The sequence below is a fragment of the Hoplias malabaricus genome, chromosome 2, assembly GCF_029633855.1.
Source record: "Hoplias malabaricus isolate fHopMal1 chromosome 2, fHopMal1.hap1, whole genome shotgun sequence".
NCBI classification, from domain to species: domain Eukaryota; kingdom Metazoa; phylum Chordata; class Actinopteri; order Characiformes; family Erythrinidae; genus Hoplias; species Hoplias malabaricus.
This window is the reverse complement of record NC_089801.1, coordinates 65,495,590-65,513,126: the sequence shown is the minus strand read 5'-3', so window position 1 is coordinate 65,513,126 and position 17,537 is coordinate 65,495,590. Positions and strand designations below refer to the sequence as shown.

At 39.2% G+C, this 17,537-nt stretch overlaps 1 protein-coding gene across 2 annotated transcripts; it reads left to right on the top strand.

Annotated features, from left to right (window-relative positions):
- The first annotated feature begins 1,779 nt into the window (after positions 1-1,779).
- Positions 1,780-10,031, top strand: rnf11a (ring finger protein 11a). 2 transcript variants are annotated; one of them, XM_066661839.1, is made up of 4 exons: positions 1,780-1,877; positions 2,007-2,216; positions 5,738-5,907; positions 6,399-10,031. In XM_066661839.1, exons 2-4 carry the CDS (start codon positions 2,118-2,120, stop codon positions 6,568-6,570), a joined length of 441 nt encoding a protein of 146 aa, XP_066517936.1. In that variant the 5' UTR covers positions 1,780-1,877; positions 2,007-2,117; the 3' UTR covers positions 6,571-10,031. The 2 variants fall into 2 exon arrangements, with proteins under 2 accessions (XP_066517936.1, XP_066517937.1); XM_066661840.1 differs by lacking the exon at positions 1,780-1,877 and having other exon boundaries at positions 1,885-2,216.
- Positions 10,032-17,537: the final 7,506 nt, after the last annotated feature.

The window sequence follows — 17,537 nt, the reverse complement described above, 5'->3', positions numbered from 1 at the left end:
AACCCATTCAAAAATGTGGGGCAGATTCTCAAAGACTGGACTGCAGCTGGAGTCAGTGCTTCAAGAACCACCACCACACAGGCGTATGCGAGACATGGGTTTCAGCTGTCGCATTCCTTGTGTGAAGCCACTCTTGAACAAGAGACAGCGTCAAAAGCGTCTCGTCTCCAAAAAGGACTGCACTGCTGCTGAGTGGTCCAAAGTTATGTTCTCTGATGGAAGTAAATTTTGCATTTCCTTTGGAAATCAAGGTCCCAGAGTCTGGAGGAAGAGAGGAGAGGCACAGAATCCATGTTGCTTGAGGTCCAGTGTAAAGTTTCCACAGTCAGTGATGGTTTGGGGTGCCATGTCACCTGCTGGTGTTGGTCCACTCTGTTTTCTGAGGTCCAAGACCAAAGCAGCCGTCTACCAGGAGGTTTTGGAGCACTTCCAGCTGCTGACCAACTTTATGGAGACGCAGATTTCATTTTCCAACAAGACTTGGCACCTGCACAGTGCCAAAGCTACCAGTACCTGGTTTAAGGACCAAGGTCTCCCTGTTCTTAATTGGCTAGCAAGTTTCCCTGATCTTAACCCCATAGAAAATCTATGGGGTATTGTGAAGAGGAAGATACAATGCAGAAGAGCTGAAGGCCACTGTCAGAGCAACCTGGGCTCTCATAACACCTGAGCAGTGCCACAGACTGATCGACTCCATGACACGCCGCATTGCTGCTTTAATTCAGGCAAAAGGAGCCCCAACTGAGTATTGAGTGCTGTACATGTTCATACTTTTCAGTCTGCCAGCATTTCTAATTGTTTTTTTTTATTTTTATTTTTTTATTGGTCTTCAGTAACATTCTAATTTTTTTCTGAGATTCTGAATTTGAGGTTTTCATTAGTTGTCAGTTACAATCATCTGATGAAAAGAAATAAACACTTGAAATATATCAGTCTGTGTGTAATGAATGAGTATAATATACAAGTTGCACTTTTTGAATGGAATTACTGAAATAAATCTACTTTTTCATGATATTCTAAATTTATGACAAGCACTTGTGTATTTAAAACAACAACAACAAAAAAAAAAAAACAGCCCCAGTGGCAGCTTGTATAGAGGGTGAATAGGTAGTTTCTCTGCCACAGGGTCTGGGGGACCCAGGTTTGAATCGTGTTTCAGGTCAGGTCCAGGTTTTCTCTTATCGTCCAAAAACACATGTTGGGTGGATTGGTATTGTGAAATTGTCCACTGGTGTGAGTGTGTGACAGGGTGAGAGTGTGATGTCCTGTGATAGACTAACATCCTGTCCAGGTTGTATTCAGGCTAGGCTCCAAAGTCACCTCAACGCATTGAAGTGGTTACAGAAAATGAAAGCATGAATTAATGGTATTTCCATATGGCACAGTGTTTTGAACACACAGTCAATAATTTTTACATCATATTTTGTACTGTCAGAATTCAACTTTTATTAACTATTTGTGATGTATAAAATGTAATTTTTTAATGTACAAGAGGTTCATGTTTCTGTTTTCACATGTACGAATAGGTAATAGTTAAAGCGTTAAATTGTCCTAATGCTAACTAATGTTGTTATTTCACAATAAAATTCTGATATTAAAGGCAGAAAGTGCTTCAATTAAAGGCTAACATTTCTGACATTAAAGACTATCCCAAAGATGTGAATGTGTGTGTACAAAAGTGCTGTATTTTGTATTAGTTTGAGTAAATTAGTATCGAGATTATGTCGAGCTTTGGAGACTACATTTCCCATAATGCAGCGGCGGCTCGACTTCCGCTACAGCAGTTTGTAAACAGAGAAAGAAGAGATGGAGTCGTCAAGAGGTCTCACCTAAAAATACATAACTCGGCGGAGAAAGCAGGCCCCGGCGGTCGTACAGTGCGTGTCAGGTTTTAAACAGCCCCTGGGGGTTTCACTGCGGGGATTAGATCATATTCCTGGTGGTGGTGTTTTTTGTTTTTTTTATGAAAATCCAGTGGCGGGGTGTGTTGTGTTTTTCTTTTAAAGATAGGAGTGTGTTTTAAAGCAGACAGACCAGATCCAGACAGTGTGTCCAGAGACTCTGCTCTCCCAGCCTTCGTTTCTCTCCGAGGCCTCTCTCTTCTGCACACAGCTTAAATGGGGAACTGTCTCTCTTCTCAAGGCGCAGATGATTTGTCTCTTCTGAACGAGCCTGAAGGTGCGAGTCTTCCTGGAGAGCCTCCACCACCTTATCAGGTAAACACACGCGCCACACGTCTCCTCTCACACACAGGACTCTCCTTTAGTCTCTTCCAGTTCGGCCTCAGGGTTTTCCTTTAATTTAAATGAGCTGCATGGACTCTTTTCAAGTAAATGTCTCAATAAACAAACAATTTAAAGTAAAACAATAGTTAAATAAATGCTTTTAGACCTTATCTTCAAAATGCAAGATTATTACAAATATAAATATATTAAAAACTATATTATAAAGCACTCAATTCAACAGCTATTCAATATATTTCAGAGTAATATGTTCAGACTTCACTCAAGTACCCTCAACAAGTGATTTGATACAGGTCCATCCAGGTAGACTATAAAAAAAAAAATGTATCACATTTCAACATCTGAACAGTCCTGAAAAATCAGGGGAAGATCTGTTGCATTTTTTCCTCATTTTAATAAAGTTAGTTATAACATCTGGTTTATTTGGAAATGCTGTAGTTAACAAATTCTCTTACGCCCCCTCAGGCCACCTGTAAACCCCCAAAACTATGAGTCAGTCACAGTTACTAAAAGCTTACAAAACCAAGGAAAGTCCTGGACATCAGCACTAACAAAGTCACTGACAAAAATGAACTTTGCTTTCTGCTTGGCAAGATTCTTTGCTTGTTTTATTAACCAGCTCCATAAGCATCATGGGACCTAGAAAGCAGTACAGTACTAGGTCATATATTGTCTATGACAGTATTCTGTGATGTTGATATACAATTCAAAGAAATCAAATCCTGTGTCCAACAGACTTCAGACCAGCTGTATTTGACTGTACTTAGTTTACAGTACAGATGTATACAGCTTAAAGGTGTGGATTTGGCTGTTGTACCCATGTATTTGAATCAGCATTTCCTTAGATACTGTGTAAAGACCGGTATTTCCATAAGCCCTCGGTCTTTCTTTATGAGAGTCCCTGATAACCCACACTTCCTTCAGCTTGAACAGGCTGCCTCATTATTTCATAAAAAAGATAAAACAAATAGATGGTGAGACTTTGTGTGTTCTTGTGTGTGAAATTGACTGTAGCCACTAACTTTATAGCTTTGTAGATAGATTTAAGCAGCTCTCTTGCTGATTCTTGAAATACTGTATTGCATTTATTTTTGAGCAATTTAATCATAATTTCCATAATGCAAAAAAAATAGTGTTCCAAAATGTTTTTTTTTTCCCCAAGTTATTTTAAATGAATTATGAAATGCATAAGTAGTAACTTTCCCATGTGAAGTGTGTAAGATATTCTTTGGTATATTATAAGGAGTTATCAGAAACAGCTGAAAGGTCTAGTCAGTGGTTGTGGATAAGGAGAACACAGACTAGTTGAGGAAATGTACTATATAGGTGCTGTTGTGGTTGTTGGTGATGTAGCATGTAAAGTTCACATGGAACTGGTGGCACTGAGCATGCGTTAACGGTGCCAGTGGGGCTAGGTACAGCTTTAGTCACCAGGGAGGCCAGTGTGAATTTATGGTTGTTGATGGTAAAGTGTAATGTAAGGCAGTAAAGCTGGCTTGGAGGGGGGTGCTAACTTGAATATCATTTCGTACCACAGTTCAGTGGTTCTCTGTATCACATCTCTGTCTTTGTGTCTTTGTATCACATCTCTGTCTTTGTATAAATATACACAGAGTCTAGTAAAATAGACTATAACTTCATGAAATTTGACTATATGGTTTGTATTAAAAAGAGGATGAAACATGTGTGTATGAAGTAAAACTAGGACATTGGTTTGTATAGTAAAGATCTCACCAGTTTTTCCTTTCCTTCACCAAAGTAACTGTGATTTGTGTCTGGATTAAAACAGAGTGTTTGTGCTGCTCTGCCTGATCTAATTCATGTGGAATTTTTCTTATGACATGATTTGTTTAGGGTCACATGCCTCACCCAGCTGGCTACACACGGATATTAACAGACATTACAGTTCCTTTTTCAAGGGTCAGACCAGATAAGAAACACAGTCAGGACTTGGCTATGATTTTCCGCACAAAGATTAATGCTTTTAAGCAGAATTTCCACAGACTGGACCCTTTCAAGCTTCAATCTTTTTGTTATTTTTTAGTAAGGGGTCAGTTGTATGGAAGCCGATTGTTGTTGACATATTCTGTGAAGTCAGGTCTGGGATTGATTACTGGACAAATAATGATTATACCACAATTCATTCTGTTCATTCTGTACTTGTACTAATCAGCTTTAAAAGACTGAAAAACTCAGAAAGCAATTGAGATACACATAATCCTCTGTTTGCTCTTTAATCCACTCCTAGGCTGAGTTGATGTCTGGGAAACGTTTCATCTTCAAACCAAGCTTTCCGTAAGCTCTACAAACCTGGAGAGTTACATTAGCTCAAGCACAACCAGAAATGAATCACCTGCCCAAAGTCTCCAGTGGAATTTTTTTTGTAATGATTCAAATTCACAGGTAGTCAGTTCTCTAAGCAGGAGGTGGGATTTTCTCGGTTCACTTCTGTGTAATTAATTTGAATCCACTCAGCAGAGTGCAGCTGAACACAGCTTAGAATTTGCTAAGAATGAAACTGAGAGAAACCTTGTATCCGGCCAAGTTATGTTAATGTTTTATAGCCTCCATTACCAGGCAACTTCATCTGAACAGACGACAAGAGAGAGAATGTTTCAAATATGTAATGTGTATCTTCTTCCTTAACACACCAGGTCTAACACAGGTCTGTGGTCAGTGGAGTTATATGGAGAAATATGAAATAAAAAAAATCCTCATAGGCCATTTTCACTGATAAAATCTTCACACAAGGTAAAGGAAATGCTGCAGTGAAGTTGTGTCAGTGCAAGTGTTTGGTCTTTTTCTCTCACACTCAAGAGTTGGTGTCATAAGATTATCACATGCTTTATTTGGTGTCCTTACAGCTGTTTTGGTAGCTATTTATGTGGCACTCTCACAGCTCATGGTATAAAGCACAGGCCTATTGTACAATAGTTGATATCCTATCTAGTGTAACAGAAAACTCTAGCACTGTTTTAAGGTAGAGACCCTGTAGTCCAGAAGAATCTGTAAATGAACTTACATTGAATTAAATATCGTGTTATGAATGACCCATGATACACCATATAGGAGCAGTAATCACTTACATGTGTTAATTTATGCACACACAGCTGGTACAATCCCATCTGAGAAGCATGAAATGAAGCAGCTGCACATGAGCCTAAGGTTACCATGCCTGAAGCCAAACGCAGAATAGATTCAGGCTCAATCTATTACCCTTGGAATGAGTTGGAGTTGTGTTTGTGATCAAGAGCTAATCAGCCGTACACCTCACTAATGCTTCCATGGCTAAAAGCCTTCAGATTCTCACAGAAATGTTGCAAAATCAAGTGTAAAACGTTCCTAAAATGCAAGAGGCCCAAACATTTGATCATATGATGTGTTTTCAGAAAATAATCACTCGCTCAAGTTACCTGAGGTAATGTTTATGTGTACTGTCAGTGAAGTGTGTACTGGAATGTCTGTGTGTGTGTGTGTGTGTCTGTGATTTGCAGGAGCGTGTACAGGTCCCTGTGTATCATCCCACTCCCAGTCAGCCGCGTTTGGCGACTCAGCTGACGGAGGAGGAGCAGGTCCGGATCGCTCAGCGCATTGGACTCATCCAGCACCTTCCCCGAGGAATCTTTGACCCTGGCTCTGAACCCTCTGACAAGAAAATCAAAGAGTGAGGAACAAAAGCCTTTCAACAAAAAGACCACCTGCATAAAGGGATTGCTATTTTGGTCTGGAGTTCATTAATATCATTACAAGCTTATTTGGTCATAACATTATTAAAGGAACAGTAGGTAGTAATTTTACCTTAAAATTACAGCTTCAAAATGATTAAGATGCTTTACAGACCTGTTGTAGAGAGAATTTAGCCTCTGGTGTTGCTAGTCTGGGCTCAGCACTGCAGAAACTACAGTATGTATCATTTGGAGGAGGGTAGGAAACCACCACACACTTCCTGTCCCACCCCCTTGATTTCAGGACTGTGCTGTGTTGAATTATACTTTGCAATTGTAGAGTGTGCCCACGGGCAATGATTTCAAATCTTACCTTGTGTTCCTTTAACTCCAGAAATGTCCTCATTTCAAATGCATTCCATTATCTAAGACACGTCCTTTCTGACCCTGTGACCCACTGCGATATCTAACCTGTATTTTCCTGTTGCAGGTGTGTGATCTGCATGCTAGACTTTGAGTACGGCGATCCCATCCGGTTCCTGCCCTGCATGCACATCTATCACGTGGAGTGCATCGACGCATGGCTCATGCGCTCCTTCACCTGCCCGTCCTGCATGGAGCCAGTGGACGCAGCTCTGCTCTCCACCTATGAGACCAACTGAGGGATACACGCACAGGAAATACACCTGATACAGCACGCCACTCCACTCAGCCAATGTTTACACGCCACACGGGGGATTATCAGGGTGGAGCAGTGTGTGCGCCCATACAAAAGTGTAATATATTGAACAAATTGTGTACCTTTTGGAGTATATTGACAAAGCCTTCCAGTATATTCCATTTTTCTATGGGTGTGTGTTAGCACAATTGGAAAACCTGATCCATCCTCAGGATGGATGTCGAGGAGCGTGGCCTTTGTTGAGTTTTTGTGAAGTTAATGTAGCTCTGAGGTGGAGTGTGAGAGTGGAAAACCTGACACGATTGGGTTTAAAGCAGATAAAAGATATTTGAATGAGACATTAGCTGGAAGCAGGTCTTGTTTGAGTTAAAAGTGGATGGGGGGATTACGTTCTCCAAAAGTGCAATACCCTGAAGAAGGAGAAGCCGTCCTTTTTTTTCCAATGGGGCTCTAATGGGTTGGGTGGGGGTAGGGACTGTGAACGTGCTCCTGCAGCACAGCACTTTTTGATGAAAGGTAATAAGAGCCGTTTAGTTTGACTGATTAGTAAATGACGTGGTGAGAATCTCAAGTGCCATGACTGATGTGTTTGTCTCATCTATATATACGTATTGCACTCAACTCTTGGGTGGGCTGAATTGCGTTTCGGGATAAGAGACATGGAGAGTTCCAGCACTTCACAGTTTAACGTTCTTTAGGCTCTGACGAGAGCTGAACGATACCGGGGGAAGTCATATTGCAGTGTTTTAGATTGATGAGTACCGTGATGTGTGTAAATTTTGGCCAGATAAACCGTTATATCTAAATGGAGGTAATTACTACCCTAGCTGTGGGATGGGTGTGTGTAAAGTAGGAGTTACATTGCGACATGTAACTTTCCAAATTCTTGAGACCGCTTTTGTTAACACTTTGATGTCAGGCTTTCAGTGATTGGCTAGAGCAGTAGTTACCCACCTTCCTCACGTTTCAGTTCCAAAATAAATCTAACACACCATTCAGCCAATCACAAACTGCACTTCTGAAAGCTAGAGAGTGAGGTTAGGTCTAGCACAGATCCTGAGCTCTAGCGCATCGCAGTCCGTTATCAATACCTCCCTGGTTTCATATGTTAAGTTAAAAGATAGGAAACACTGAACTGTGCAGTTCTCTGGTAAACACTGATGTGTGCTTCATCCAGATGTGGAAAGCCACCACCAGGGTAGTCTATTTAAAGGACAACGTTCCTTAAACTTTCTTTTTGATTTGTGTTTTTCTTTCTTTGGTGGGTTGTGGAAATGGATTCCTTTGCTGCTGTTTTCTCTGAGTGGAAGATGCTCTTTTCATGCTAATCTCTGACCAGCTTCGTATAAGATCAGTGATCATGTTATCCTAGTCTTTCCCAGTGTAATCACTCCCTGATGATAATACTGTTGAAACAGGACTGTGAAACTTTTGCACCTGAACTCAATGGTAAAAGTTTGAAGATATGAAAAAAACAGAGGGATTCAGTGAGTTTTATGTGAAGCGTTTTTTCTGTAATTTTGTACGTGCAAAGAAACTCACTGGAGTGATTGTGTGTGGTGGTCTGAGGTCTGTTCAGATATCACTGGAGGATGTCTTGAACTCGGACTGCAGAAAAACAAGCAGCTGAACTCTGATCAGCACTAAAGGGCGTTTTCCCTCCAAAACTGTTTTCTTCTCTGTTCTTGCCTTTACATATATACCGTCTCTTTATCCAATCCGCTTTGCCTTGACCTTGTGCGCTGTTGAAACTTAGTAAGTTGGAGTGTAGTATTATTATGATTATTTTTTATGATTTTTTTTTTATATGATGGTGTGATCTTAATTTAAGTGCGACCCTGAAATAGACGGAAAAGACGATGATGATCTTAATTTACTTTGTGAAATGTTAATGATCAAGTCATCTTTGTGCACCTTCTTTTGAATTCCCTTGGCCAACCCAAAGCCAGAGCCCAGAGTTAAAGCTTTAAAGTAATCCTTCTTCCTTTTTTGAATAGGTTTTTCAGAGGAAAATAGACGTGTCATAAACGCTTTAGTTCCTTTATTCCGTTTTTGTTACTGCTCGTTGTAATGTCTTTTCTACGTGTTTGCAAAAGAAAAAAGCAAGAAAAACACATCCCATGTACGTTGTATGTCACACGATCAGATATCTGTGCTCAAAGCGAGAGTGGGAATTGTATAGGGCTGAATTAATCAGGGTTCTCATCCTGAACTGTGTGAGCTAAGCACTAATGTACAGACTCTGACAAGGGGAAGGTCTGTACTCATAAATGTTACTCACAGAGCTGATCTAGGGTCCGTTTCTTCCTTGCAACTGTTGCTGTTTATTTACAGTGATGTGAAGAATAATATCCTGTCCAGAAAGAGTGCCCTCTCTGGAGGCACTGTTTTGTGAATTCTGGGTTTGGAGGGGGCTACATTTAGCTCATGAAGTGTCAGAGTTTTATTTAAGCAGTGAATAGATGACGTGAATAATGGATAAGAACAAAACAAAGTCTGTCTAAATGTAGCTTGAACATTCGTAGGATGTGTAAACTGCTTTTGAGTGACAGATTGTATGAAGTTGGATATGTTTAGAAATGTAGCTCACGCTTTTCTTCATTTCTCCCTTTTCCTTCAAAGCAAAGTGACACAAATGATAGTGATTCTATGAACTCCTGTGAAGTACAATCATCCCTGGTGACGTTGTGTTTTTCTGTTCACCTGGATATCGACATGGTTTGTTTGGTGCCAGCTGCCAGTGGTCGGTTCTCCGCCGTTATGTACAGTGCTGAATATGGCCAGAGTTCGTTGGGTGTGCCGGGGTTTACATTTGTGTGCGTTTTGTATGCATTGAAAAAATTGCACAGCTTTTAGGACAATTACACACACCATTATGAAAATTAAGTTAATTAACAAATGAATAAATAAAAGCCAAACACTTCCAGAAAGTGGGTCTGTGCGTTTGTTTGTTTATATTCCAAATTTCTGTGTGGATTTGTTTGTACAGTTTATACATAGACACTGGTTTTAATATATGCCCAGTGCTTGGATTCCTTTCACAATTTCAAAGATAATTTTTTATGTATTATTATTTTTAGGGGTGGGCATGACATCTTATATCTGCACAACTCTTTTGTTTAAATTGAACAATACACAACAGGTGAAATGACAGTGTAGAAATGCAGAAAAATAAAGTGACTGTCGCCCAGTGTTGCCGTTCTTTTATCATTATATCCATCTGGCAGATTAAATGTAAAGGTTCTTGCTGCATTTCGAAGCTGTAATTTGTTCTAATCCTCTGCTATTTAGACCTGGGAGTAAGATTAAACAACACAAACAGCTCTGAGCGATAATGACTGACTGTGAAATTTGTAATTTCTGTGGTCACAGACTCTTAATCCATTCCTAGTGTTTGTTTTAGCATAATTTATCTACTGCTAGAGAAATTGAAGCTGTGTATTTACCCCGTACATATGAATTTAATTAATGTAATTATAAATAATTATAGTAATAATAATAGTAAGAAGAAATATAAACATATCCCAGAAGGCACTTTTCTCCTGTAATTAAATAATTTTACTAATATTAAATTTTTTAATAACGTTTACTATAAACTAATACGTACTAAATCTTTATTAAATAATATATCATTTTAAATGACTATTACAGGCGACACGGTGGTGCAGCAGGTAGTACAAAGTACTGAGGTATATTTATCAGACGGCCTCATAAGACAGTATTAAGAAATGTTCAGTGTGTTTTTATGCTCAGCCATATGAACATAAGTATGTGCGTTACAGAGAGGGATGTTTAGGATAAGCTGTCAGTGAGGCAGGACACTATTAATTTTACACCCTCCCTTAAGTGCATGCAAATGTAAACTATTCTCTATGTTTGCCTTATTTGGAAAGGAGAGAACAATATAGGCAAAAGGATCCGAGCCAGCGTGAGAGAGATGATCGGAGAGCTCAATTGAACACAACCTCTCACGGGATCCTTAAGAACCCGTAAGACACTGTTTTGGTAAATAAAGATGTATTTACACTTTTAACCGTGTCTGCGGAGATTCTTTTCCATCACCTATCTTCACAACACAGCAAAAGTTAACAACAAAGTTTGGCGACGAGGATGGGATATGAGCTGTGACCTGTTTGCTTCAGATGACCCCTGCATCCGAACTACCGCTTAAAAGCCGGCAAATAGAAGGTGAGATTTTCACAAATTTGAGCGCTGGTTGGGTGTTTGGGCTGTCTGATGCAGAAAAGGTTGCACTCATAAATAGACTCAATAGTGTATGTAGTGTTGTGTTGATGGTGTTGGATAAAGTTCTCCGTTCTAAATTTTTAACTATAGTCATTGTAATAAAGAAAGGAAATAAAAGGAATAATTAATAAGAGTAAAAAGGAAAAATAAAAGGAAAGGAAATGTTGAAGTATAAGTGTAGAATAGCTTAATTAGTAACGATAAGGTGAGCTGATGATGACATGCACGTTTGGGTAAACAGGGCCCTATTTTTGCTTGAAACTGTAAGACATGAATCACAGTCATTGCGTGAAAGTAAGCTTTGAGTATTTTGGAATTGGATGATATTGAAATAGTTAGAAGCACTGGGCCCAGTGGCATTTGGTTAAAAGTTATTTAAGGTTAAATGGAATTTAGATTTTAAGGATAACGAAGAGAAATATATGGAAAATAGAGGAAAAGAGAGTTAAATAAAGAAAGGAAGCCGCTGATTTGAATAAGCCCTCGTGGAGGCGGGATAGCCCGGCCGCAAATCCTGAAAAATTCACTAGGTGATTTTTTGGGTCAGTTTGATGAGAAACTGGAGGTGTGATGCAGAGATTTAATTAGGGGTGCCCACTCGAAACACTGTTGACGAACACTGTATTGATGCTGCCTCTTTTTGAATTATTACACCTCATAAGGTAGCATAAATTAAAATAAGGAATAAAGAAATAAGGAAATAAGGTAAGGGCGGCAATAAAAAGCATGCTGTTAATGTGTGAATGGGTCGACTATGAGGAATTGTGTTGAAAATGATGAGTGTGTGTAAGCGCTGTTTGGAGGATGTTGGAGTATGTGTGTGTGCCTAGTGAGTTAAGAAAAAAGGAGTGTCTTGCTGTGCATGTGTGTGTCAGCTGAGTGTGTGTGCCTCACCCCCTCCCTTTTCCCTTTTCAACGTTGTCCCTTAGTCTGTAACTATGTGTGTGTGTGTCAGCTGAAAGAATTTTTTTTTGGGAGAAAAAGGGGGAGTGATCAACCCCCTCCCTTCTGTGGTTGCATATTGAGTGTGTGAGGGGGAGAACTGGTTTCTCCCTTGCGCTGTAAAAGAGCCATGAATTTTCTGTGGGAGTGTTTTTAGAAAAAGGGGGAATGTGATAAAGAATAAGAGATTTAGAAATTAATAGGGAAAGAAATTTGTAATGGTAAAAATTATGAGCTTCGTTCAAGGACAGTTATTTAAATGAATATGAACCTCAATAAAATGAGGGGTTTGTTTATTTATGACAATGAGCCTGAACGGAAGACGTTTTTAAAGTAAAAATATATAAAGTAAAAATAAATGAGCTTTCTGGGAGACAGTAAATTAAAGAAAACAGTAGAAAATGAGCTCCAGAGAGACGATTTTATGAGCTTTTTGGAGACTATACATTAAGAAAATATAGACAATGAGCTCCAGAAAGACGTTTTTAGATGCTGAGAATAGGAGAAAGGAGAGCAAGGTGTAAAGCTGAGTAATTAATAGAGTACATTGGAGAAGCTGTAAGGTTTAATCATGGGAACTAAAGGGAAAATTGTTATTGAAGAAAAAGGAGAAAAATTTTTTGAAATCTCCATATGATGGCTTTTTATTGAGAAAAAAAAAAAAAAAAGGGATCATGGGTCTAGTTCCTCTCATTTTATTGAATTTTATTGAAATCTTATGCTTTGCAAGGGGGGTCTCTTTCTGCAAGTGTGTAAGGCCTAGAATTCACTTTTGAAAAAGAGAGAAATGGTAGGACTTTGATTTGTGATGTACTGATAAAAGCCACGTTGATTTGATTTAAATAGAAACTAATAGTTATTGGGCATATCTGAAAATATTGATGTATAGTGCTGTGCAGGGGTTTGGAGCTCCTGAGATTGGGTGCGTTTGAACTGAATTTTTTCTATGGGTGTGGTGCTTGTGTTGTGCTTATGATCTAAAATAAAAGGGAATAGAGGATTAATTTAACATAGTGGGTGAGAGTGAATTGGTGGAGCAGTAATTTGTTTGTGTTCTCTTTGAATGCAATAGTTTGATGAAATTGAAATACATTGAATGGGGTAATAGTTTTAGGCCAGTGGAACTGAGGAATGGCCTTATATGGAGAGAGCTGCTACAAGATGGAAATTAGAATTGAATTAATAAAGTGTGTTGGAATGGTGTTATTTCAGTTGCTCAGAAAAAGGGGGTGAATTTTATAGTCTATGGTGTTGAGATCTCTGTGAAGCACTGTTACTTTATATGAGAAAAATAATAATTTTTAGCTGCCAACTGGTAATTGAAAAATACTGCCAATGTGTGAATATTGGAAAACTCTGAGTGTTTGACATTGGTGCTTTCTGGGGTTTAAACATACCACTGCAATGTTTATATGTGAAGAGTACAACATAGTACATTAATCTTATCTTAGTATATAAGTTTGAAGAACCAAGATGCAGGGTTGGAAATTTACTATCATGTGGTCATAGAATAGTATGTGAAATGTTTATGTTAAACTGGTTAAGCCGAACCAGATGTTAAAGGGAGCTGCATTAAGGATGAACTTATTGCCATCAATCACTTTAGACCCTTTTTAGGGGGGTTGAGATTAAGGTCGTTTGGGCTTCAAGCCAATGAAGAGATTTGTTGGAGGTGTTTACAATATTGAATGAAGGGTAAAAATGTTATGAATGAACTAAATGTTGGTAAATAAAATACAAATAAGCATATTGAATGTTTAATTACTAAGAAGTAAGCTGAATGTATTAAATTTCTATTTGTCTTTTTATCCTGTGGGGTGTGTGTGTGTGTGAGTTCTCAAATTTTAAAGGAGACGGTGAGAAGAGGACCAGGAGGAGAAAAGGGGGGTCAAATCTGCCCAGAGCAGAGCAGACTGCACTGCTAAGGCTAGTCATTTTATCCACAAACTTCTTTCACAAACACCTGCATTGATACATTTAGATTAAATCATTAATAGGTCTCATTATTAAAAAGTAATAATTGGAAATTCATTGATTTGTTTATCTATTTGCATTTAGTTCATTATTGGTGCTATAGTACATGACATAGACTTCTTCAAAGAAAGCTTGGCAACAGGTTGTTCATTTTTAAGGTAATAATTTGATTATAAAGAATTAACAACAAGGTTTATGAAGAAAAATTATTATTTGAAAAGGGATTTCTGATCTAAGCTTTGCTATAAGTGTATGGGGTTGCAAATATTTAGTGGTAATCATATTTAGAAGTGTTTGTTGAGTCTTATATAAGTTTGTATATTCTTTAATTACAAGGTAGTTATTGAATGTTTAATAACTTTAAGTTTATGGTGCACTTAGTAGTTATATCACTTAATAAAGGGGATTTAGTGGTGTGAATTGTATTGCATATTAAGGTTTGATTTCTCTGAAGTTGGCAAATTCAATTGGGGATTGATTTTTATTAATTGTGGTAATATAGTGGCATATAAACAGAAAAAAAAAAAAAAAAAAAAGTGTAAGTTGGGAACATATTTAGTCATTATTATGCCAAAAATGGGCACTAATGTTTCAAAAGGGGTTACTCCTGTTGATATAGTTAAGAAAAATAATCCTTTAATAAAAGGCATTGCAAGAATATCAGAAAAATTTTATAAGCGATGGCCTGACATAGACCAACCGTGGCCGGTAGAGGGGACACTTAACCCAGATGTAATTAAAACAATAGAGGTACTTGTATCAACATATAAAGCAGGACAGAAAAAAGGGCGTCAAGGAGAAAAGCGAAAGGAAAAAAGAGAAATAGAGCTTGGCATTCTCCAGTTATTTGAACAAGAGAGTCAGAAACTGATGAAGGCAGCGAAGGACAAGAGGGAGAAGAGTGTAGACGCGATTAACCAACTTACGAAAAAAACCGAAAGACAGATGGCCGAAGTTAATGTGTCTTTTTCACATGTGGACTCAGTTAAGACACCACCACCTTATGAGAAGGAAGTGAAAAGTGAAAAAGCCTATCCTCAGCTTCCAGTGATTAGTCAAGGAGGAAATTATCACATTGAAGATGAAGATGAATGCATCATTGAAACAGGACAAGCAGAGACAACGATAAAACTGTATCCGAGTTCCAAAAGCAAGAAGAAAACTCGACGTCTGCAGACTAGAGGTGAACTGAGAATGAGAAGGAGGACCATTGGAGATGAGGATCTGAGTGACCAGGAGGAGGCCATGGGTGGATACGACCCAGCCATCAGACGAATGCTAGCTAAAGCAGAAAAAAGAGGAGATGTGAGTAGAAGGAAAGAGGACTCAAGAGATGGAAGTTCTGATGAAACAGAGAATGTAGAAAGTGATGATGGATGGAAGAGTAAGGGATCTTTCTCTGAAAGAGGACTATTTCCTGAAACATCCAGCACAAAAGGAGAAGACAGACGAAGAGCTTTGAGAGAAGTAGAAAAAAGTATAGACCAATGTTTATTGAATTTAGATAATGCTTCTAGCTCACTGGAGACACAACTGAAAGAGTTGCAGACATATGAGGAGGATCTGAAAAATGAAGACACTAAAAAATCTGAAAGACAATACTCTTTGCGTCCAAGGAAAGGGAAATCACTTGAAAAGATATGTCCAGTGATAGTCCGAGGACGGAATTTGGAATACAAGCCTTGGCAAAATACAGATATGTCAGATATCATGGAAAAGTTGCCTACTTTGCAAGAAGGAGCACATCCTTGGATTTCAAAATTAGAAGAGCTTCTGGTGGGAACGCAGCCAGCAATAGGTGACATAAAGAGACTTTTAGCAAATCTCCTGGGAGTTCCAGCCATGGAAGAAATTCTACAGAAAGCGGGCCTAGAACGATATGTAAGAACTGCTGTTAATGATCCAGAGCTGTTTGCTGCAATCAGAGGTCGAATGTGGAGAGCATTGAAAGATTCATTTCCAACCAATGTGCATCCTGACAATATCCTGATTGAGCCTTTGGGAGAAGAAGAGAACCCGAGAGCCTATGTGTAAAGAGTCCATCAGGTATGGAGAAATGTCACAGGAAATGATCCAGATTTAAATCAGATGGAACAGTCAATTTTGCGAGCCAAATTACAGAAGGGACTACCCTTACCAGTAAGAAGTAAACTGGCAGAAGTAGTGGGTCTTGGAAGCATGGCAAAGAGTGTCTATACAGATCATATAGCCCATCAAGTGGAGCTATATAGAAAGAAGGAACATGATCAGAAAATACAGGATGAAGAGACCCTCAGAAAGCTGAACCAAATACAACTGGTGGACAACAAGAAAAAAGAAAAGAAACAAGCTGTAGTCATACAAAGTCAGCCTCCTAATCAGCCAGGACCACATCTGGATCAGACTCAACCTCAAGTGAGCCAGTCAGCATCAGTTGCTCCAGTAACTCCCTGGCCACAGCCAGTGTTTGGTCAGGTGCAGACATGGAGAGGAAGAAGTCAAGGAAATCTAGGAAGAGGAAGACCAGGAAGATTCAGTCTGAACTTTCAACAGCCTCCTGAAGTGTGCTATAATTGTGGACAGTTTGGTCATTTTGCTCGTGAATGCAACCGGCCAGGAGGAAACTTCAGGGGATACTTTAGAGGAGGATTCAGAGGAGGATTCAGAGGACAACCAAGGTCAATCAAGGGACCTGTGAACCCTTATAGGGGCCCGGAACCAGGATTCTAGGGATGCCCGGAGAACTCGTGTGGGAGGTGTCAGCTGGTAGCAATAGGGCCGGAGAGAGATCCAACAATAGAGGTGAAAATAAATAATCGACCATTGATAATGATGGCAGATAGTGGAGCTGCTTTCACCTGTATTCGGCCTGAAGATGCTATACACCTCCCCAGGTCTGGTCAGATGATTCGGACAATCGGGTTTGAGGGAGTAAAACAGCTGATTCCTCTCACAGAACCAATTGAGCTCTGCTATAAACATCTGAAGACTACAATACCCATACTGGTATCAGAACATACACCTATTGCACTTTTGGGAAGAGATGCTTTGTGCAGACTGAACTGTACAATAAAATGCACACCAGACGGCTGCCTGGTGGAAGTGCCGAGTGACATGATTGATCAACTGATGATGAAAACAGAGACTGATGCTTCTTCAGTATTTTGGATTGGAAATCTTAGCGAAGATGTGGGAGAAGTTTATTGTAGCAAACATGCCTGATGCAAAGACTCCAGAGTATCCATTTCATTGTACACTGAAATACTTTAAGGATGCTGAACAATCAGATGGAGAACAATGGCTGAGTCATCAACCAAAGCAAGTTGAATTACGTTCATGTTGCATAATTTTAGGACCACAAGGAGCTGCTATGAAGATAGACAAAAATGATTACTTGCATAAAGAGTTTGAGATGGGAAAAAGTGTACCACATGTGACTTTACTGGTGTCTGAAGATTGTGAGCAGAAACAAATAGGTGAAATGATGGCAGAAGCAGAAGAAGTTGTCTTTAAACCGCTTAAAGAGAATCTTTCCATCTGGAGGAGTGAAGATCAGCGATTTATTAAGATTATGATTACTGCTCAAGGACAAGGACAGCCACAAGTCATCAGGATGACACATGAATCACTTTACAATGAGAAGATGGATTCAAACTCTTTGAAAGAGGAAATGCTGCGATGTGTTCCAAAATGTTTATGGTCACAACATAGCACTGACATTGGATTTGTGAAGTCAGCTCAACCAGTGAAAGTTGAACTCCGACCAGGAACAAAACCTCCGTGGAAGCCTCAGTATCCTTTGAATGAAGA